Source organism: Alligator mississippiensis, chromosome 5 (genome assembly GCF_030867095.1).
Source record: "Alligator mississippiensis isolate rAllMis1 chromosome 5, rAllMis1, whole genome shotgun sequence".
NCBI lineage: Eukaryota > Metazoa > Chordata > Crocodylia > Alligatoridae > Alligator > Alligator mississippiensis.
In genome coordinates this window covers 117,306,770-117,330,681 of record NC_081828.1, presented here as the reverse complement: position 1 = coordinate 117,330,681, position 23,912 = coordinate 117,306,770, and the positions used below count along the sequence as shown (strand labels likewise).

Sequence of the window (23,912 nt, the reverse complement as noted above, 5' to 3'; positions counted from 1 at the left end):
GTCTTTTACCAATCTAGCTGGAGGCAGTCATGTTTCAGTGGTTCAGTGACCCTTCTCTGTCAGCCGTGTGCCAATATTCCTTATCTGGGCCGTCATGGAGGTGAAAAGATGCAAAAAAGGGAAACTGGAGCTTGTAGTTTGCTAAAGGTACGCAAACAGTTTATGATTTGACACAGAACTGGTGGGTTATACATACCGGCCAAGTACAGACATACTTTTACTGCTGTAAGTGATCGGAAACTGGTCTATACTCATAGCAGAACAGAACTTCAGCACACAAAACCAGTATGTACCCATAACAGACCAGAAGTTTGGCACACATAGACTGGTTTAAAAATGGCAGAGCCCGGTCTAAGATTTGCTCCTCTTCTCTGCACCCTCCCTGGGCTAATGTGTGTTCTGTTCATTATCGATCTAAACTACACTGCTTGCAGAAAACTGCATAACTTAGATCGATTCTGGCTCCGGCTTTTTGAATGTCTGTACCTAGCCCTAGTTCCACCTCTTATGCTTTCAGCGGTAGTTCTATGCTGGATTGGACAGACTGTCCTACTGTAGGGGTTAACATTGTTTGTTCACTCCTTTTGTACACTAGTGCAAAGGCCAGTTACAGCAGTGGCCAAATGTTGTCTCTTCAAGTTCTAAAAATAAACATTCATGGTCTTGCTCTTTACCACCTCCTGCCTTTGTGAAGTCCTCGTTTGTGTAGAGCGAGTACTTGGTGATGCTATTTTTACTTGTAGCACGTTCCACCCACTTTGATCTGGTGCATGTGACCGGACAATCAATAAGGCAGTGGAGAATCAAGTTGTTACACTCTGCTGCTCAGACTGCATGGTTGTTACAGTGAAAGCTGTAGCAGTACGAAAGAACCCAGAGTGCAAGGTGAAATGCAGAAAAAGGAATTTAATATTTGAGGGTGGAGACCGCACTGCTTCAAAATCCAGCTTGGCAAAAAGTTAGAAAGAGCAGGACTTCAGATGGTGCTAAGTTTGCCTTGGGTTTACACTGACAGGAAACCTAGGATCACCGTAGGAACCTCTTCTGGGGCAACACCACACAATTATATAGTGCCGTGTTGAGACATGGTAGCTCCCAAACCAGAAGTGGTGTGGCTGTGTTAGTGATTGCATTCTAGCAGAATGGGTGACGGGTGCACATAAAACACTGCACTAAGACTTCCATGCTACTTCCTGCTTGAAAGGCAGCATGCAAGAAGGAGAGGGCTCAGGGGTGTCTCAGCCTGGTGCCATCTAGTACTGTACTGGGCCTGTGTCTATTTTTCTGGGACATTATTTCAACTGGGACAATATCCTGATTTTTTTTTAAATTGCTTTCTGATGCTGAGGCAGCTTTTCAGGCTAGAACTAGCCTAGTCAAACTAGGACATTTGGTTGCTATAACCTCATATCACAGTTACTCCCTTTGTTTTTGGTGGGGTTTGTTTTTTTGCAGCGTTATTGCTATAGTTTTTGGCTATAAGTGAATTTGAATGTGGGAGTGATTGGGAAGATGAGCTCATTGATTCTCTGTGTTCCGGCCTTCCTGCTGCTCAGCCTTTAGAGAGATAATATACTCTGGAAAATATTAATAGTTTTCTTAATGAGTCCAAAGGGAACCGTGAAGTTGATGTGAAAAAAAATTCTCCAGACTGTAGTCTGGTTTTGCTGTCAACTCCATACTATATATTATGAAAGAAACCTCTATAGCAGAGTTTAAAAGGAAAGAGCAGAAGAAGTTGCAGTAAGTGAGGACAAAAGTGTATTTCATTAGTAGTACTCAGGGATGATTACCTTACTAGTACTTTGGGGTATATCTATATGGCGCAAGGCAGTACTTTGCAGAAGCAGTATAGCAATGTTAGTATAGCAAAGCAGTATATCAATCCCTGTGCTTGGGATAGCTCTACTCAGAAGCAGAGTTCATTACCACAGGACTGTGCTATTGTGCCTAAATATATATATATATATATATATATATATATATATATATATATATAAATTTGGTTCCAGAACTAGAACACATCATGCTAGCTCTCACATTTCTGCTTTGCACTGTGTAGTTTCTGGTATGCAAGCTGGTACATTTGTGGCTAGCTTGGGGTATCTTTGCTTTGTGCTATGTAAAGATACTCCTAACCTTTCTTTTTGACGTTATTCTCTGGAGCTCTTTCTGCTTTGTCTTATTCTTCCTTCCCATGTCATAGTCTAATTAGTCAACTTACATGTGAATTCTCAAATATTAGTGATTGCAGAGATAAGGGAACACATGGCTGTATTTGAGTATCTGTCCCAGAAGCACAATTTTTCCCATGAGAAATATATTACAGTGACACAAATCAAATACATTTTCTAATTGACTAAAGGGAATTTAGTCAATTTATCTTTGTCAGGGGTCCTATTTCAGGGCTTGGGTTTCCATTTCATTTCAGAAATGTGATTCATTTGAATCTAAGAAAGTTGAGAGAGGCAGGAAATTAATGATTCATGCTAATTTTGTTGAGCTTAGTTTGCTTGATGTTTATGATACTGCTGTGGTGGGGGAAGGAAGAGAGAGAGAGAATTTAGTTGTAAAATGATTTAAGCAAACTGTCTCTTACATCTGATCATTTGATGTTAGCGGATGTTTTCAATTCTGCAGCTGATGGAAAGGGCAGACAAAAATCATACAGATTTTACCTATTATGTTTTAAATTGTCTTCTGCTTGGCAAGCCTGGTGAGTAGAGGAAATGTAATAGTCTGACAAGCCAGTAGAATTGGGCTGAGTACCAGGTGATTACCCTTGGCCAAGATGGACAAATGTTAGTTAAAAAAATACCACATTATACAAAAAGGTTCTCTGATCATAGCATGGCTTGTTTTGTTTTGCCCTCTATTCAGATATGTTGTCTGGCACTTTAAATATTAGACATTAATAGGATTTATACCTATTAGAATGTTTTAAACACTTCCTGATCATACAGGGCAAAATTCAAATTACGAATTAAATAGTTTTGCCAACAAATAACATTGAGCAAATAACAGCAGACAACAGAAGATCTAGAGAGATGGAATAATAGACATGGAAGAGGATTTTGATGGGAAATAAAAATGGGATTTAGGTAGAATTGCCGGATAACAAGGTCTAGGGTGCAGTTATTAGAGCTCAATATTAAGGGTTTAATAAGGCTGATGTTTCCACTTAGTTCTTGGATCCCAAAAAGAAAAAAATGCAGTGAAGAAGGTAACTAGCCATCCAAAAACTGCTCTTTTGGGGGGCATAGTTATGTGGACCTACATGAAGCCACAAGTTTGCAACCTGCACCTTTGGGTTTCAACTGTGCAGAGGTATGTATGTGTGTCTGAAATCCAGCAGCAGCACAGCTAAGAGCTTGAATGAGATTTAACTCTTCAGAGACTGATGACAGCAGCCCTTGATGAGACAGAGTAGTGGAGAGACTCCTGCAGATGACATCCTTTCTGTAGAAGTCCTTTAAGGCAGTTTTGGCCTACTTTGTGATGTGATTGACATTAGTATTTTTAGAGAATTAATTGAGGAAGAATCGCCTCTTGCTTCTACTTCCCTAAGAAATGTGATTGCAGTGAACTGACAATCAGAACACCTCTGTGACTGCTCTGATAATAAGACATTTAAAAAGCATTTGGAAAATAAATGCAAAATGTTGGCAGTTTGGATGTGTACCCTGAGCAGGTCTCCTACATCTAAACTAATTTAATTTAAACTTTTACATTTTAATGGTGGGAATTAATCATTGGTTGAAGCAGAGTTTTATCTCTGCCCACAATAGAAGGGGTTCAAGGGCTGCTTGGTCCTGTAAGCTAAGAAAATGATTTCCCATGGCAAGTTTAATTGGAAAAAAATGTTTATGATGGAGGCATTTGGCTATGTAATGGTTCGGGCTATGTAATGGTTGGGGGCTCTTGGGCCACTAGGGACAGACATTCAAAAAGCCTGAGCTTGAATTAATTTAATCTTTGCAGGTTAGTCTAACCTGACTAGGCTAAACCAGTTTGTAACCACACAGTCATCCCCTCTAGAGTAAGGAAATCAGGCACATGCCTGCAGTGCCTCCGGTTAGAAGCCAGGGGGTGCTAGAGCAGTCCTCCCTTCCTTTTCACACTGCTGAGCTGAGGGGGTGTGTGGCCAGGCCCCAGAAAGATGTTCTAATTAGAGAAGGATTTCTCCCCCCACCCTTACTGCTCCTGACTGGCCAGAGAGCCAGCAGGGATTTACACAGCATTTACTTACATAGCATTTATCAGCCCATCAGCAAAACAAAAGCTTCTCTGATTAGTTCAAGATCTTAAACAACTTTTTGCAAGGAAGGAACAGAGGGACATTACCAGCGGAGCTGTTGATTAGCTCCATAAAGCCCTAAGCGGATACTGTCCTGTCTGTCTTTGTCCTGTCTGTCTTACACAGACACCTCAGAATTAGCTAGCATACCATGTGCTGACTACAGTCTGTGCTGTGGGTGGGAATCCATGCTTGAGCAGGGAGTGGTGCGGGGGGTGGGTAGGGGGAAGCCAGGCAGATGCTGCTATGCCTGCCATCTCTGTTGGAGCTCCAGCAAGGGAGCAGAGGGGAGGGGCCAGCCCAACTCTCTGGAGCAGAGAACCCCACCCAGAGCAGCAAAGTATCTGGCATGCTGGGCAACTGTGGTTTAAGTTAAACCAGGAAGTGGTCTGGGACAGACACTGCATAAACTGGTTTGACCCAAATCAGTTGAGTCTGATACTACATTCAACTAGGTTTCTCTCAAACTGGTTTCAGCCATTTTCAAACTGGTTTAAGTGCACTGAATGTTTGTTCTGTTACAGGTTTAAACAAGTTTCTGATCACTTAAATTGGTTTATGTATGTCTGTCCCTAGTCTTGAAGGTTAGGGCACTCACTGGGGCTTCTTGTAGAACATTTATTTCCTCCTAGTTTTTAAGAGCTCTGATTTTGGGAGTCTGGCATCCTGTTTCCATTCCATAGCAGATCATAGATTTAAAGTGTTTATGGGTTTTAAGAATGTACTCTTGCTGTCAGGCTAACAATTAATTTTGTTCACTGTGCATCTAAGATCTTTAGTAGTAAATTTTGCCCTTCTCGGAGACAGCAAAGAACAATTAAAACATGTTTTTTTAAAGAGAAAAGTGACCCCAAGAAATGTTCTCATGTGTTTTGTATTGAATCATAGGCACAAGCAGTATTGGGATTAGGGGCTAGAACCCAGGTACTCTTTTATCTAGGACAGTGCCTGCCTCACTAAGTAAAGATTCAGACTCTTTCTTACTTCCTGCTTTTTTGGCCCTCGCATATCTTTCCCTCTTGGTTGCCCCATGAGCCGTCTTCAACTGGAAGGGTGGGAGGGTGCTTTCAGCCCTGCCTACCCACTGATGTGGTGGTTAGGAAAAAGGCAGGGTAGCTTATGGGCAGTTCCCCAGACATATGGGATTACATCTGAGAATGTGCAGTTAGCCATGCCCAGTTGCACAAGAGGGGTGTATGTAGATGAGCATGGCTGTGCGGTATGTGGTGCTACAAACACATCTGAAGCGCCTCATACTGCATAGTCAGGTGGTCTCCGTGCTGCAAGAGTGCACTGCTCTACTTTTTTTCCTGGGGGGGGGCAAAAAACCCGTGGGGAAAAAATAAATGGAGCAGTGCACGCACAGGCAGCACGCATCACTGAAAAGTGGAGCTGGGCTGCCTGGAGCCATGCTGTGCCTGCCAGCCAGGCTTCATCTGGCAGGACCACTGCTGCAGTCCTGGGAGGCCCCTAGGACCCCATGTAAGGCTGCTGGGGCTAGCACCGTGCTGGCCCCCCCCTCTCTTACCACCCCCAGGGTAACTTGCCACGCACCAAAGCATGCGTGGCATGGGTGTTCCCAAGGGGAACCAAATGTCTGTGCTCATCTGGATGCAGCTGAGGAGTCCAATGTGACAGCTGTGTAAGTGGCACCAGCAGTATCTGATTTCTCAGGTTTTTCCAGTGAAATTTAGGGCAATTGTTTCTAAAACACCTAATTTCATGCTCAAGCTTGAAAAATGGAATTTAGTGCAACTCCTCACATGTACAAAGATAACCATGTAAGTAAGTTCTTGCAGGACCTGGGACTTTTTAATAGAGTACAAACTCCCATCTGAGGGTGACTATTGGCAATTGCTTTTAACACTTTATTTATTTTTTGATCAAGCACAAGTAAAAATTCTGCATGTAAGTACTACAAGATCTCTTTACAGTATATGAGGTGATCTGGTTTCTTCTTCTGCTGATCCCATCTCTCCAGATAACCTCTAAAACTTCTGCTTCTTCATAATCCTTGAGTGCCTCTTAATGGCTCTGAATTGCGCATGCAAGAAGTTTGTGCGTAAAGGTGATAACACATAACCGGTAACACCTGTTAGATATATTTACACAGACAAAACAAATTTGTGCATGCGAAATTTTGCCTCTGCAATATAGCCACCTGTTTTTGTATTTGGTCAGGAAATGAAGGACAAGGTTAACTGGGAAATAAAAGACAAAAGTATGAGGTTATGTGTAACTGGGGTAAGGGTACTTAAGAATGCAAAAGCAGCAACCCAGCTGCAATCTTCACATGTTTTCCTTTTAGAGATAGCATTCTGTGCACTTAGCACATTCGCAAAACATACAGGAAGGAAAACATATATATTGGAACAAAAAGAACCCAGCAGTTAGCTTTCATGTCCATTGTTCAGGTTCCCTTAATTTAGCTGTATCTAGTTGTGCTGACAAGAAGGTGTTGTCAACAAATATGCCAAACCTTTCTTCCCTCTTAATTTTCACTTGCTTTCAGCTTGTCTACAAGAAGCAATGAGAACAATAAATGTCCTTGTAACAAGGAGGCTTGTTAATCCTGTACGAGTGCTGCTAAGGCAATACTTCGCCTTTTAATGGTGTTTCTTTGAATATCTTTGGAATTGGAGATCGACAAAATACTGCATCAATTTTCTGAGTACTGCTTGGCGTCTTGCTATTACTCATTTCAGAGTAGCACTAAAAAAAAACTGTTCAGTTTTTAGAAGAATGGAAATGTGTGTTCGCCAAGAAAATGTGATGGTCTCTGGTGGCTGCAGGCCTGCAAATAGGATCCTGGTAGTTCAATTTAGAGCAAGTAGAAAATTTGTTTCAGTTCATATTGTTGAATTATTGGTCTTGTAGGTCAGGGTCACTGCTTCAGATTGCACTAGGAAAAGAAGTCTCAAAGGTTTGTATCAGTGACTGAAGTGTAGTGTGGAAAAAAACCCAAGCTATCTTTAAACCATTTAGCTCAGGCACAGCTAGCAATCTAGCTGCAACAACATAGTAACAAAGGCAGAGCTCAGCTCCATGCTTATTCCTTCTAGAAGCTTTAAACTACCTAGCATAGGTATATCTGGAATATCTATGCTATCTGGTAAAACAGGAATAGTTGATAGTATAGATGTAACTACAATCTGAAAAAGTTACGTCAGATTAAGGAATTTGTTTAAAACTTCACTGGGTTACAGATGTGCTGGAAGTGGACTTGTGGTGTGTTGGGAATCCTGCTATGTTAAGTTTAGTTAGGCTATTTTCAGAAAATAGTTACAGAAAGACGTAAATGATGCCAGTATTGGCTTGTATTTAGACCTTTGTATGTCCAGTTTCCTTGCCACTTTGGTAACATTGAAAGCAGGAATTATTTCCTCCATTGTGGAAGTCTTGAGAACTGAACCATGTAAACCTGGTCGTTCTTCATCAGGACTAAAGGGAACTAGCATAGAGAACTGTAGATTGTGATGATTCTAAAACATGCTCATTTGGAGGATGAGATATATTTCTATGGGATCATTTTATTTCATTAAACTGAATTTCAGCAGAACTCACCTCCACACTATTTTGTCACTGTGGATCTCTTTGGAAGTATTTCTTCATTATAAGTTTTCTTTGATTCTTTAACCTTTCTGCTGATGGCCACTTCTCCAGTCTAGTGTCTCAGCCTCTAAAATGAATTCCTTCAAACACTAGACTGTCAGAATACGAGAAATACCTGGGGCAGAACAAGAGGTGTGTATTTGTCAGACAATCCTGGTATGCTCAGCAGATAACATTCTTTTGGTCCAAAATAGTCTAAATTTAAGATATAATCCCATTACTGTTGACTCAGTGGGAGCAGAATCTGGGCCCAAGAGATCCAAAGAACATATGGGCCACTGACAGATGTGTGTGGGGGTGGGGGGAGAACCACATGCTTTACCAGAAGAAGTAGCACGTTATTTCAACCCAGCTCTGCAGTGTCTGATTAGATTGAGTGCTTCAGCGTGGCTATTGGGTGCTTTTATCTAATAGCTGATTGAGTCAGTTGATTCAGTATTGACACTTTAGCTGATTGAATCATCCATTAGATAAAAGTCCCACTAAAGCACCTGGTCTATATAGACATTGAGCAAGCTGAGTCTAACTAACGTGGTACCTCTTCTGGGCATGCATTGGGCTCAGCACAGGGGCACATGGAGTTTAAATTAAAGCACCTGTTGTGGTTAGTTTGGTTTTTTTTAACATCTGCAAGCAGCCTTGCTGGTTTACTGCTCCTGAGGCTTCCAATATTATTTGATATCTATATACCAGGTAAAATCAACAGGAGTTTTGCCAGTGGTTTCAGTGGAAGGACTGGCTCTGAAATGTGGTAATTTTGAGCTAATTCAGTGTTGTATTTTGCTATTGAAACTTACTGTTTTGGTAGAAAATTTGAAATGGCTTTAAGTAGAGTAGGCTTCTCTTTTAATATATCTTTGTCTCTATATTCAATATCCCTTGAGAAAATTGTCATTTGGGCTAAGTACAGACAGACAAAAAGCCTGAGGCTGAATCTATTCAATCTTTGCAGGTTACTTTAAGCTGCATAGATTGAACCAATAAGGAAGTGAGCTGACATTTACTTTTGATTCTAGAAATGCAGCCACATGCTTGTGGTGGCCCAGGCCAGAAGCCAGGGGGCGCTAGAGCATGCCTCATTGCTCTGCTGGATCAAACAGTTTGGGCCTGGGGGCAGGGGGTGGGGGCAGGAAGTGGGGAGGGAGTGGTTGTGGCGTAGGTGCAAAGCATCCTGGGGTGCTGGGGGACTGTGAATTAACTTGAATCTGGCACAGAAGTTCAATAAACCAATTTAACCTAAATCAGTTAAGTATGATACTACATCCATCTAGTTTTATCTTAAACTGGTTTTGACCATTTTGAAAGTGGTTTATGTACACTGAACTTCTGTTGTGTTACACATATGAACCAGTTTCCAATCACTTATACCGGTTTATGTGTAATTTCTGTCTCTAGCCTAAATGTTAACTTAATTAATTTGTTATATTTGCACAGTTTAAGCTTATTGTTAAAATGTGTTATATCAATACCATATAGTTATCCTGTTGCACCTTCTGCTAACACTAAGGTCCTATTCTGACATTACTGTTGTCAAGTGATGGTGGATATGCACAACCTTGAAGGCTGGCTTCCTGTTGGAGCAGAAATCAATGACACATAGCTTAAGTATTTATAGATTAATAAGGTTTTTCTTTTTTTTTTTAAGTCAGAAGGGGCTGGTTGGATTATCTAGTCTGATCTGCTGTATTGCACGGGACAAAGAGTTTTACTCAGTTTACCCTGGAGCCCAATAACTGGTTTGATTAAATTAAATGTTCCAGAAAGCATCTAGTCTTGAGCTGAAGACATCTGGGGTTGAAGAATCCACTGTTCTATTTCATAGTCTGTTTCAGTGGTTAATCACTCTCACTGATCTGTGCCTTATTTCTATCTTGAATTTCTCTAGTTAAAATTCTGTGATTCTCGGTATGCCTTTTACAACTAGATTAAAGAGCTCTTTAATACCTTCTCCCTCTGAAGTATCTCTACTGTACTGCAGTGCAGTCAGCTCTGCACTTTAAAACAGACTTGCTCATACTGCTGCCTTCAATAGGATGATCAAACAGTGAACAAGGCAATTCCTTCTTTCAGAATTTCAGCCCAACTCTAATGCCTGGTTCCTATGGAACAAATTCTGCCTGAAGAATTAACCCTTATCTGAACAAGGCAGAGATCAGCCTCTGCTGCTGCTCGTATAGCTCCCCCTTTCCCTTGAAGGAAAAACCGTTATAATTTGGAATAACCCAGAAGTGACACAGCACAGATTATCTTCTGAAAGGCCAAAACTTGCTTGTACAGGAAGAAAAAGAATTTGAAATGTTCTATGTAGTGACACTACTTGGTAATACTTATTGTATACATTGTATAACATATGCACAAACACATTTCCTACAAAATAAATGCCCTGGATAATCTGACAAGTCTGAGAACTTTCAAACATGGAAAAATGTACCTACCCCCAAGCCAAATGGGCATCAAAGACTTACCCCCAATTTGTGGAGGGTTGCTTTTTCTTTTTGCAACATCAGGAAAAATGGCTGCATCCTGCATTATCAACAGAAGGAGAGAATTGTGGCACAGTTGCATGGTGTGGGGTTTGATTAGGTGAAGGTGCAGATAGATATGGTGCCACAAATAAAGCTTTCCATTCACTGTGATAAAAGCAGTAATTTTCAACAATAATGCACTTAAATCTTGGTTGCTGTGTGCCTCTTTCTGTGTGCTTAGGTGTATGTTTCCAAAATAACGTGATTATCCCCTCCAGTTTTTCTTCCCAGACTGGGCACTACTGACATACTAATTGGCCTCCATCCAAATAAAAACATTTACAATTCCACGTATACAGAAAGTATTGATACTTCCTTTGACGTGACTGCATTCAAAACTCTGGGCTATTGTTATTGGAATTGTTTCTCAATTAATTCCTTTTTGTCATTAGTTTTATATTTTCCCAGACATCAAAGCTTTTTTATGATATAATTTTGACAAGAAGCTGGGGTGGGGGAGAATAGATGTGAACACCAAGTTTTATATCTGCTTTGAGTGAGTTCAAGTCCTCTATTTGAACTTACTCAAACCAAAGCATGTTTTAACAAGCTCCTTGTGAACAACATCCACCAGGTTTCTTGCTGCTCCCCGATACAAATGTGCAGCACAGCCTACTCAGTCTAAAACAACTGACAAGTTGTCGCGATTATAGCACTTTTTGCTTTTATGTAGCACACAATTATTCCATGTTTATAAATGCTTTCTCTTTCAACATCTTAAAGTCATGTGCTATAGGATATTTTGTCTTGGGGTATATTGCTGTAATTAGGAATAAGAGATTCTGAATAGGTGTGTGTTCAGGGTTCTGCCAAAGTATTTTGCAAAGTTTGATCCAACTTGATTAAGTTTATAAGTTCTTGAGGGACTGAGATCTGTGTTTGCATATTGCCAAGCACCTTGATAAGCTTAATAAACAATAAAGTTGCTCAATATAGCCCTCCTACATCTGGGTTCAGGTGGCAAGAAAGAGACCCAGCCTCAAAAAAGGCCACTTCATTGAAGAGGAGGAGGAGGAGGAGTAGCAGTACCAGTCACATCCTAGCCACAGGTCATCATTCCATAGTGCTATTTTTCCTTCCTTTTTTCTATGTATAGTTTTTGGTTTTTTTTCCCTTTAATTTTTCATACTCTTTGGATAGGTTTCCAGAGCATAGCTTTCCTGGGTTAGCATCATGACAGACTGATGCATGATGTTCAGTGCCATGAATCTGGACACTTCAAAAAACATAATTCTTTTAAGTTTCTAACCCATTAACCATTGAAATGTGACACATAAAGGTGACTGACACACCCACATCTAAGGCGCTGATGAAGATATTGAAGAGTACAGGTCCAAGGACTGAACCCTGTGGGACCCCACTACCCACATCCTTTCAGATTGATACTGACCTGTCTACTACCACTCTCTGGATGTGACTGCTAAGCCAATTTGTCACCCACCGGACCATGTAAACATCTGTGTCACAGCCTCTTAATTTATTTTTGAACAAGTTAGTCTCTAAGTTGCCATATCACCCTGGCTTCTGCTTGACCTCAGACTACCATGGCTAACTACCTCTCTGTAGTTATGGTAACATGCAAGTGCCAGATAAATCTATACTCACAACCACCTTGGGAGGTCAGAAGGAGCTACTATCTCCCTATTACAATGGGGAACCAGAGCACAAAGAGTCTTGAAGCCAGGAATAAGTGACAATCTGTATTTTCAGTGGACTTAGATTGGATCTCTTGCCTTCCAGGCAAAATCCTAATAACCAGGTTGTAAGTTGGTGTTCCAAGGTGCATTTTTCTCAGTCCCTCCTACTAGAGCTATTCCTTAATGACAGAGAGAGAGTGTCTCTGTAGTTTGGGGGCTCAGAATCTCAACTGGGAGCTGGGGCACCCAGGTTTTAGTTCTTGTACCAGTGGCTGTTTAACTCTTTTATGCTAAATTGGAGCATTGTCAACAGGAATTGTTGCAGCCCCCATTAGAGCCTGGAAATAATTAATTCTCCTTGGATGTGGGTGATGTCCATTAGAATACCCTGACAGAGGAGGTAATTGAACAGATTTCCCATATTTGGGGGTGAACGTTCTCAGCACCAGGCTATTGGTTAAATGTTAACAATCATGTCTTCCAGTTGTGTGAAAATCTACCCATCATAAATCTACCTCCCCTCCGCCCATTTCCATTATAAATGATTTAGCCAATTGGACCTGTTCTTACAAATAGTTTTGGGATGACCAAAGCATACTTTCGGGAGAATTTTCTATCTGCTGAAAGAAATCATCTAGCTCTTATATTTAGGTGCCATAGGGGGATTCCAAAACTGTCCGAAGTCCTAATTCTGATTGATTTTAAAAAATTGTAGTTCCTTTTGCTTCTGACTTTTTGTGTGTATGAACATGATATGCCTTTGTATATTTGATTACAACAGTGGTGCCCAACCTTTTGGCCCCATGAGCTAGGTGAATGGAATGGGGCCTGTCCAAATTGAAGTCCACAGGCCAGGATTGGGCCGTGGGCCCTGGCACTACACCCTCCCATTGGAAATGGGTTCTGGGGGCCTGGAATTGTCCTCTCTCACCCCTTATGCACTGGGATGAAGCCCCAGGGGGCTGGCACTGTACTCTCCTGCCCCTGTGTGCTGGGATTGGGCCTGATCTATATTTAAGCCAGTGATCCCTAATTGGTCACCTGTGACTAATAGTAGATAACCACTTGGACAGAGTTTTAAGAAGGTTGGAATGAAATGTTTGCTAATAAATCCTTACGTTTTAATGAAAGCCCTTGCTTGCTAAATGTCTTTTTGGTATAACACAATATTGATTACTTAAATGGTTGCAGGCTACATTTTCTTTCTGGTTTTACCCTTTGCTGACTACAGCAATCATAGAGTCATAAGAAAGTAGGGCTGAAAGGGACCTTCAGAGGTCATCTAGTTTAACTGCCTGCCCAAGGCAGGACCATCACTATCCAAACCATCCCATACAAACCATAATCTAAACTCTACATAAAACTACTGCCAACCCAGGCACAACATAGACCTAACACCCTAACTTGCCACAGGTAAAGCAGGGGAACAGTGACAGCCAATGTCCTACTTTTACAAAATGTTGATTCAAATATATGCTGAAAAGGTCCCAGGTAGAGGGCCATGCCCCCCTGCTACAGAGGAAGGCAAAAACCCCCACAGTCCATAGAAATCTGGCTATGGGGTAAAATTCCTTCCTAAGCCCGAATATGATAATCAATCTGATCCTGAGCAGAGGGGCGAGACCCTCTTGCCAGGAACCTCTGACTTTGGTGCCAGAAGGATCACTGGCCCGCTCCAGTCCAAGTCTTCAGCCTTGGTTGTAGCCAATGCCCAATGCCTCTAAGAAGCCTTAAAAACACCCTGACACATATAGCAGAAAAGGGAGGGCAGCATGGGAGCAACAAGCAAAGCTCAGAAGCACTGGAAATACCCATGGTAGAACATACGCATAGCTATGCCTAGATCATCCCTGACCAGTGGCTGTCTAACCTTTTCTTGAATACTCCCAGTGTTGGAGAGTCCACAAAACTTCCCTAGGAAAGTCTTCCACTGCCTCACAAGACTAATAGTGAAGAAGTTTTTATGGATATCCAATCTATCCAGACTTAATTTGCTGCAACTTGAGGCCACTGGTCTGCATCCTCCTCCCTGCAGCAAGAGAGAGAGGTACTTTCCCTCTTTGTTCAAAAGAAATGGAGTACTTGGTTTTGCATAACCCAAGGCCTGCTCTTTCTATTTACATTTTCAAGCTATATATTTTGATATCAGGCAACAGTTTGGTGCTAAATTTTGTATAATGGGATTCTCAATTAAATTTATTCAACCAGTATTCATTTTCTCGCAGGCTGTAGACATGAACCCCAACTCAGTGTTCTGTAAATGTCTCAGAAGGAGAACAAAATGTTTCTATTATTTTTAGCCCTGAATGAATAAATCTGTCACAATGTCATCTATAATCCAGTGGAGTAGCAGTCAACTATACTTTATGATAGTATTATTAACCCAGCTGTTTTTCATTTTCTGTCCTTTTCTCTCCCTACAGCTTGTGGAGTTTTATTTTCTTTTGTCTGAATTGTAGGCCCACAATACAAAGTGGAAGTTATGATTAGATTAGGGAGATGCAGGTAATCTGGATTTATACATGAAATTGTTTCTCTTAGGGTGTGCCTACACGTTGCCTGCAGTGAGGTTGTTACTGCTCCATGCTTTAGTACTTCCAAAAGGTAGTACTAGCCTGTAATTGCCCATACTACTCTGTATGCACAGCAAATGGCTATTTGTAGCAATTACTTTGCCATAGTGGCATGCTATAACAGGGGAGCACACTGCTGTGGTGAAGTAGCTGCTGGTCACATGGAGATACCCATGGGCACTATGTCACTGTAGCACATAGCTATGGTGATGTAGTGTCACTTTAGATGGGCCCTTAGAGTAAGGACACATTCAAGTGAAGGAAGATGAGATGCAGGCACAAATTTTTATGAAAGAAGGAAAAGTGCGTTCTAGCACCTTTACAGCATGTGCTTCATTTCATTTGGCTGTGAACTTGTAGATAACTAAGCTTTAGTTGCTTAATGCTTTGAAACTTCAAGAAATAATCATGTAGAAGTTTGACTCCTTATTTGAAGTTTATCCAAACTATTCACACCCTTTAATTCTAGAAAATTTGGCTGGATATCACACAAGAAGATTTTTCTTGTGAGACTTTTTGGTACTTCCTGCTTCCACTTTGGCTGGAAAGACCACAAGAGAAGCCTTTCTCATGATATGATATTTTTAATTATTATTATTTCAGCACTTTTAGTTCTGGTCCTGGCAGTGACTCAAAGTGCAGGGACATGAAAGAATAAAATTTGTTTTTAGTGAGACTGACTTTTTTCAAATTACTTTTACAATTCCTGTGAGTGTGTACGAGGGTTACAATGTATAAGTTTTCTTTTTCTGACAACCTCAAACTTCTTCTTAAAGGCAGACTGATTACTAGAACATTTGTGCTTCTAGCTTAAGTTAACTTCTCCATGATGTTCAGTGAATGACATTACTAGCCAAATTCCTCCATGACTTGAAGGAAGCTAATGGAGTAAAAACACTGGGCTAGGGACAGAAGTTACACATAAACTGGTTTAAGTGATCAGAAACTGGTTTAAACCTGTAACAGAGCAGAAGCTCAGTGCACATAAACCAGTTTCAAAAGGACTGAAACTAGTTTAAGATAAACCTGGTTGAATGTAGTATCAGATTTAACTGATTTAGGTCAAACCAGTTTATGGAACTTCTGTCCCAGACTCCTTCTTGGTTCAAATTAAATCAGAGCCTCCCAGCATCCCAGGATGCTTTTCAGCCCTGGGCTGGGCTGTGCTGTCTTCTCCAGAGAACAGGGTTGGCCCCACCCCTCTGCTCCCTAGGTGGAGCAGCGGGTGCTGGCTCACAAAGGGGTGGCTTGGGAAGCCCAGCTGGGGACCACAGCTGGTTCTGCCGATGGGGGAGGTAGCAGGGTACAGCTTTTGCCGGGCTATTCCCTGCTTGTTGCTGGAGCATGGGGGGCAGTGAGTGGGGGGCAGGGCAAGGCGTGGTGTTAGGGGGGGAGCAGCCTGAGAGGGGCTGCTAGCAGGCAGGGGCCCAGCAGCAGACCAGCAGACTCCACCCCCTCCCACCTCTGGCAGAGACTGAGGCAAACAGTTGATAAGGGGAGGGGATGTAATTTCCCTTAGCTCCCCCAGGCCATGGAGGAGTGGGAAGAGGCTGGGGAACTGGGGCTGGAGGGACTGATCCCCTGCCACCTGTGAACACAGGGCCAAGCCCTGTAAGACCAGACCAAGAGGTAGAAGGTGTTGGCAAACACCTGGCACGGTCATTACATGTATGTGCTGGAAATGGAGCTAAGGGAACAGGAGAGGGCCCCAGACTGCTTGGGCTGGTTGTGATCAAAGAAAGCAGAGAACTATATTTACATGATAAAGCAAAACCTATAAAAGGTGGGAGACTGGAATACCTAAGCAGAAAGAAAAGACATTGAATACATGAGTCCTACCAAAGGTGCTAAAGGTGACAAGCATCTAATGTCAAGGCACCCAAGAAGGAGAAAGGGGGGCAAGTGAGCTTAGAAAACCCCCAAGTAGAGATGAGGCCTGTGGGATCTCCACTTCAGCACCTAAGATCACCTGCTGATTCCCCAAGAAGGACTTTCTGAATACCCAGCTATTAGGTGGGTTATTAGGTTTATTACATTCCATTTTAAGTTAGCCTAAGTTATGTGTGCTCTTACTGGGCTTGTCTACATGTGGCTCTTTTAAGCAGGATTAGCCTAAAATTGCCATTTTTAGTGATGTTTTTTGGTTGTTCTTTGTTGTGTGCTTGAGGTCACAAATTGCTGTATTCAGTACATACTCGCTTCAGAGAAAGGACTATTCCTGTTCAAGCTTTTATGAATTCAGTGTTACTATCTTTTTCCCCACCCCCTCCTCAGTCTGGCCACAGCTGCCCTCCCCGCCATTGAGCAGGGTGGAGGAGGAGAAGCGTGGCAGGCACTGCTGCCCCTTGCCCAGGCAGACCGGGGATGGGGTCCCCACCCTCCAGTATGCTAGCCCTGGCCTGGGGCCTGGCCTTGCCCCTTCTGCCCTTTGGCAGTGCCCAGAAGGCTGAGAGGTGTGCTTTAGTGCCCCCTGGCTTCTGGCCTGAGTCACTGACAGCTTGTGGCTGCATTTTCTGAATCCAAAGTGAATGTGTGTTCACTTGTTTCTCAGTTTACTCTCTGCAGTTTAGACTAACCTGCAAAGACTGAATTGATTCAGCCTTGGGCTTTTTGACTGTCTGTACATAGCCATGATGAATTTGGTCCACTCTTTATGTCACCTGATTTAAAATCCACTTTTAATATATGTAGACTGTAAGTTTTTGATTAGATCTGTGGATACAAACACACAAGTATACCCAGATATCTATCTTTATATTGGTATAAAAGTGGAGGGGAAACATGACTTACAGTCCAATATTGCTGTGGCTCAGTGTGCACTGGACTGGATTTATGCATGATTGTATGCATGCAATGTATGTGATGGAATTTTATTAGTAGGACAGCTGTATGATCTGCGTTGGGGCTGTCCAACTGCTGGTCTGCAGGCTTCATGTGGCCCACAAGGGGTTAAGTTACAGCCCCCAGGCTCTTGCTCAGCTGTAGGTCCCATTATTGCTCCATCTGCACCAACAACTGGGGGCTTTGGACTCTCCCTCCCTCCTCTGGCTGCCTCCTCTTGCCTCTATCCCAGGGAGCGGAACAGTGCAGTATGCATTGTGGGAGGTGAGGGTGAGTCCAGGGCCATGTGGTGCAGCAGTGGGGAGTTGGGGATACCTGTGTGGGTCCTGCGGGCCTGTGGCTTCCCTGATGTAGCCTTCAGGGCATGCAGCTCTTGCTTGTATGACCCATGGGACATGAGGTTCCTGCCACTGAAAGTTGAACAACCCTGATCTGCACAATTAGAACTAGTTGGGATTTTTTCCACAAAACAGTTTTACATTGGGAAATGCTGATTCAATGAACTGAAACTTTTCAAGGAAATGCATGCTTTTGACAAAAAAGAAATCACTGTGAAGATTTTTTAGGATGGAGTTTGTGATCACAAGAAGAGAGAAGGGGAGAGGCAAAGAACAACTTAGTGTCAAGGGCCCAATGGTTAAGGCATTCATTTGGAAGTTGGAGAACCCAAGTTCAAGTGCCTGTTCCCAATTGGTTCCCAAGCCATTGGGCTACTGGGTACTCAGCTTTGGGTGTGTGAGTATATCTTGAATCCTTGTTTTCTGGCCAGTCCTATGCATGCCACATTTTGAACATCCATTAATTTTGATGAACATTCCAGAGACCCCGTGCTATTGGGACATGTGCTTATATCAGAAGGTAATCAAAGTGGTGAATTTGATTACCTGCAATTCTAGATTTAAAAAAATAATGTAAATATATATTAAAATTATTTCCTTACAGTCAAAATCCCTGAAAAATATTTTTTTCCACAAATTTTACATAAGAAACAAAGTCTACAACAAGCCCAACATATTGCAACTTGCACTATAAATTATTCATTGCTTCTCAGAAAATCTGAAGTAGCAGAGAAAACATATTTGTTCACTGAAGATAACTATACAGATTTGAAAATAGCAAATGTTCATTTGAGAAAATGTGTGAAAACTTGCGATTTGTTTTAAAAAGAAAATTGGTCATTTTTGTTGCTGTTTTTTTACACCAGATTTGGCAACAATTGGTAAATATGACTAGTTAGATGGTTTCTCATAAAAAACATTAAGAAATGCTCATAAACATGGAAATTGGTAGACAATAAGTCCCTCAAGATTTGTCAATTTCTGTGTTACAATGAATATGTAGAATGTGTGAAATTAAATGAAGTTAACACTGAAACCATGTTTTGAACACTTTGATTACATCATAAGGCAACTTGAGTCAGAGTTATAGGATCATACCAGTAGTTAATAAATCCAGTCTTCATTTTAGAAACCACCCTCATTGGTGGTATTAATTTACACCCTTGTTGAACATATTAGGAGGGAGACCAATATCTGAAACAGCTTAGAGACTGATTAGTTGCCTACATCTACAGATGGTTCCTGAAGCTAAAGTTCAGGAATACTGGTGAGACACATGGGAAAAAATGTAAAATTATTTTTTTTTTTCATTTGACTTAGGATAACAGCCAAGAGTCTCTGTCACAGACCAGGACTCAATTACGATAGGTGCCATATAGAAACAGAGCAAAAAGACATCTATGTAATTAAACTTTTAATAACTATTCATACCTACCTCCACCTCAAAAGAAAAAAACCCTTATGCACCAGTTGGTCAGAAATCATGTTTTGTAGTACCCAAAATTAACTTGAAACCTTCCAAACTGGATGACATACAGTACACTTTAACAGAGATTATTGGTGTGCATAAAAATGTGAACACTATTACATTATCATCACCTGAATATCTAAGCTAATGGAGTGTTACTCACAGGCACATCATTCTCAAACAGTTCAGATTTTTCCTAATCTTTATTCTCGCAAACGTCTCCAAATGCAGTTATAATTTGTGATGCAAATTCTTTTGAAGGCTTAGGTGTTTAAATGAGTGTTCTTCAGAATTTTAACTATTAAGGCAGCAAAATTATATATTGATATTTAGGATTCAGTCTTTCGTATATAATATGCCAAACCTAATTATTTTTTATCTTGCTCCTCAATGGTTGCCTCGTTATGATTCTTTGGAGTGTATTTGACTTTAAATGTAAAAGCAGTAAAATAACATTCAGTTGAAATAAGCCAACAGGCTTGGAAAAATTAACAGAATTTAGCAAGGACTGGTAATTTTCTATAGACTTTAAGCCAACCTGGACAGTAATATTCTTCAGTAAGTTCTATTAAATGGATAAAAATCTCTATTCTTTGTTATTTTCCTTTGTGCTGTGCAGGCAAATGGATAGGGCTTAGGGGCTCCATTTCTTGCTCTGCCACTGATCTATTCAATGACACTGGGCATGTCATTTTACCTCCCCGTGCCTGTCTTTCACTAAAATGGGGATAAGGATACTGGCCTCCTCCTAAGTGCTGTGATCTAAGCAGCATAACACAGTATTATTCTAGTCTCCAATATTTTGGAATATTTTTTCTAGAGACTATTTTTATTTCCATGGACATGTGTTTCAAGATTGTAAACCACTACTTAATTCCTGTAGAATTTTGTTTGGTTTCATCCCTATTGAATTCAGTAATATTTTCCAGTAAGGGTACTGTTTTTTGGTAGGGGCATTGAAGTATAATCAGATGAAAGATAACTAAGATGAAATATTATTCTTCACATCACTGTCTCATCCACATACAGTAGGGTATATTTAGAATCTAAGTCAGCCTGGGACATAAAAGATGCATACTGCTAGAACAGATGAAGGATGTCATTATTAAAATTATGAAAGGGTAATATTGGTATTTTATTTTTAACTTATTTCCTGTTTTTGCTGGCCTTGTCACAGAAGCTTCCTTTCTACTTCTTTTCCTTAAAATATACATGTACTGTTTTTTCTCATGCTAGGCACTATGTTTCAGAGCCTCTGGGTGTGGATGTCTCAAGTCATTTGAGGCAAAGAGGAAGATACGGAATTGACTCAGAAACCAAACCAGTTCAAAGAGAAATGGGAGAACATAGGGGCTTTTTCTTAGGCTGTGTTTATGAATCTATTCTTTTCCCTTATGCACACAGCTTGTAGAAAGCAGCCATCCAGGCGGCATGTGGTATTCTGCATCTATGTGGCAGTTGCAAGGCAGCCAACCTATATTCTCAGTGGCAATTGCTATAAGATAGACCCTGACATGGTCTCACTTCCACTACTACGCAAGCCGAGACTGAGTTGCTGCTGATCCACTGGAGTATTCTTCTTCTTCTGTAAGAATAAGCCATCAGGCAGGAGTTACTGAATTTGCCTACTGTAGTGGGGAGGGAAGGATCCACAGAGTGTAATGCTGTCCCTTAACTCATCAAATGGTTTCTCTTGTCTCTCTCCCTTCCTCTCTCTCTCTCTCTCTTTCCCAGCCCTTTGAAATAAGTTTAAGTCACACACTGTTGAAAAGAACATTGACAAATACAACAGACAATTATTCAGCTTCCTTATTTATTTCCCTCTCTATAGACTGTCCAGACAATTCAACTTCTTAATTTCCTGTCTCCTCCCACTACTCCACCTTTTCCCGAATCTCCTTCGCTCATGACACTATCACAGCAGTCCATCAAATTATTCATTTAGGCTTATTGTTTCCTTTTGCTTAGAATACTCTGTACTCATAAATATAAATCTTAGTTACATTTGCACATTATGTGTATATTTTGGTACATCTGTTACTATGCTGAAATGGAGTGCTACATGTTACACAGTGGAGAACAGTTCTCTGCAAGGTGGCAGCTAGAGGAATTATAGTTTTCTGACATGAACTAAGTGCTTCTGGAAAGGTTAAGAGTTCAAAAATTAACATTTTCTTTGCTTTTATGTCATTACATTGCACTAAAAACATAGGGCTGCAATTATTATTCAACACTTCATGAAATTATGCTGTAACTGCACTTGATCTCAGTCTTGTGTCCACCTATGGACTAGGCACAAATTAGTCCTGAGTACTAGCTCAAAAGTTCTTGTTTTTTCTACATTTGTTTTTTTATGGGTAATATAACTACTTCAAGCCAAGGGAATTTAATTCTAATTCTGCACAGCAAAAATGAAAGAGTGAAGTACCAGCCACATGGTCTAAGATTTTACCCACAGTACCTGGTAGCCTAATCATGGGAATAGGAGTTCTCAGTTCTGCCTCTCACTCACTATAACATCTCTGGTACCCACAGCCTCCATTTGCTTTCTTTCAGTAGAAGTATCCATAGCATAGATACCCCTGCATAGATTCTAGAGATGATAACAAATCAAGGTTGCATTAAATCCATATACAGATATTACAAATGATACAAAAATAATAATAAAACTGAACTAATCGGCATTTGTAGTAGTATGCTTTGAGATCTTTCCAATAAAGGGTCCTATATAAAAGGCAAGTATTATTAGTAGGTACTGAAGTAAAATATGGGAGACTTTCTTAAAATAATTTTAAAAACTTGCTCAGTTTCCAGGGATTTTGTCTGGTGAGCAGATGCAGGGGGAGGGAACAGTTTTTATATCCCATCGAAAGTCATTAAAACACAAAGTGGTAACAAACTGTTTTTTCTTAAAGATTTTGTTTTCTTTAGACTCATTTTTCTTACCTTTTCTCCCCAGGTATTATGATAATTTTACCCAGTGCACAGAGCATGAAGCCAACAATGCAAGCTGCTTCTGGCCAAACCCCCTTGCAGAGCACTTCATCACTGGAATCCATAAACAATTCTTTTCAAATTGTACATCAGAAGAGGTCCATTGGGAAGATCCTCCAGATGAAATTCTCATACCTCTGATCTTAATTCCTGTCTTGCTGACAGGTGCCATGATAACGCTGGTGGTGTGGTGCAGTAAGAGAAGTGATATTTTAGTATGAACCGCTCTTTGTTTTTTCCCCATTTTCTGTCTTTTAAAATAGAAGAAGAAAAGTTGATTCCGTTTCACGTTTCAGATACGAAGAGCTTTAACCTGTTAGGTACTAAGGGAGAAAACTTTCCTATGGTCAAACAAGTGTTCTGCTTGGACTTAAAGACAGAGCTTCTAAACTGAAAGTTTTCAGCATTGCTCATACAAAGAAACCATGTTTTCATCAAAACCAATAACTGTGGTTAACAGGTCATGGAAATCCCATTCAGGTTTGGATAATGAGGGAATGGACTTGCTAGCCGCAGGAGAGTTTGGTTGAGCGAGCTTAAATTTTCTAAAATGATATGTATATGTATTTGAATGCACAATTAGTGATTAATTTGCCTTAGTTACAATGGTGTTATGCTGGACCTTTGAGTTTGCCTTTGTTAACTTTGTTACTTCAGTGGAAGAGCCCCACTAAAGCAATTTAACAAGGAGATTACCACAAGGCAGCTTTTCTTGGAGGTTAATAAAAACATATTGAATTAAAGATTACAACTGTTGTCTTGGGGGAAGGAACAATTCATACGGCCAGTGACTATTAATACAGAGAAAACATTGTGTTTCTAAAACGTCCTTTGGTGTATTTAGAATTGGCTCATCTAAGAAGGGACTTCAGGAAGGATGAAGATCTTTTCCCAGAGCTGGAAAATATGAAGGGAAGTGGAATGATTATGAATTTACCAAGGAATGGTAAAGGAACTGTCATACGCCATATCCCTTTTTTCTTTGTTTTAATTATTATTCTTATTATATTGATGACTGTGTTCACTGTGTGCCCCTATTTTCACTTCACAAAGCATCTTTTTTGTTCAAGCGATGTCCTCTAAGCAACAATAATAAAAAGTGTTATATTAATTGAGGTGCTTTTCAGAGTTTAATTTTGAACAGAAGTCATTTTCCATCTCTTAAAAAGTGCAGAAGATGTGAAAGATGTGAAAAGAAAAGAGGTGAGAACAATGCTTGGAATTAACAGAGCGTGGAGGAATGGAAAGAAACAAAATGCAATAAGTCTTATTAAAAGACAACACACTCCTATATAATGATATAAATAAACACAGAATGTCCCAAATATATTTTCTTTTTATGTTCCTATTGTAACATTTTTTCTTTGTTATATGCTAAATGTCTTTTAAACCAAATATTCCATTATTCTGAATACTCAAGACTTTTCATGCATAAATACTTATTTCCATACCTTGGACACTAAAATAAAATACAGCTAGAATTGCTAAACAGCTATGTCTTCTATATGCACTAGATAGATTTCCTTCTTTATATTTTTAACCTGGTATTTGGGATACTTCTTATATATGGGACATATGAGAAATATGCTTCTAAATTAACATACAAATTCTCCCCATGTTTAAAAAG

The 23,912-nt window shown here is 40.6% G+C and overlaps 1 protein-coding gene across 1 annotated transcript in view; it reads left to right on the top strand.

Annotated features, from left to right (window-relative positions):
* RAMP3 (receptor activity modifying protein 3) overlaps positions 1 to 23,396 on the top strand; it is a 93,783-nt gene extending 70,387 nt beyond the window's left edge. Inside the window, exon 4 of the mRNA XM_014597402.3 lies at positions 22,251 to 23,396. Within this exon, the coding sequence (XP_014452888.1) occupies positions 22,251 to 22,506 (256 nt within the window). The 3' untranslated portion in view covers positions 22,507 to 23,396. The remainder of the gene's footprint in view (positions 1 to 22,250) is intronic.
* The last annotated feature ends 516 nt before the right edge of the window (positions 23,397 to 23,912 follow it).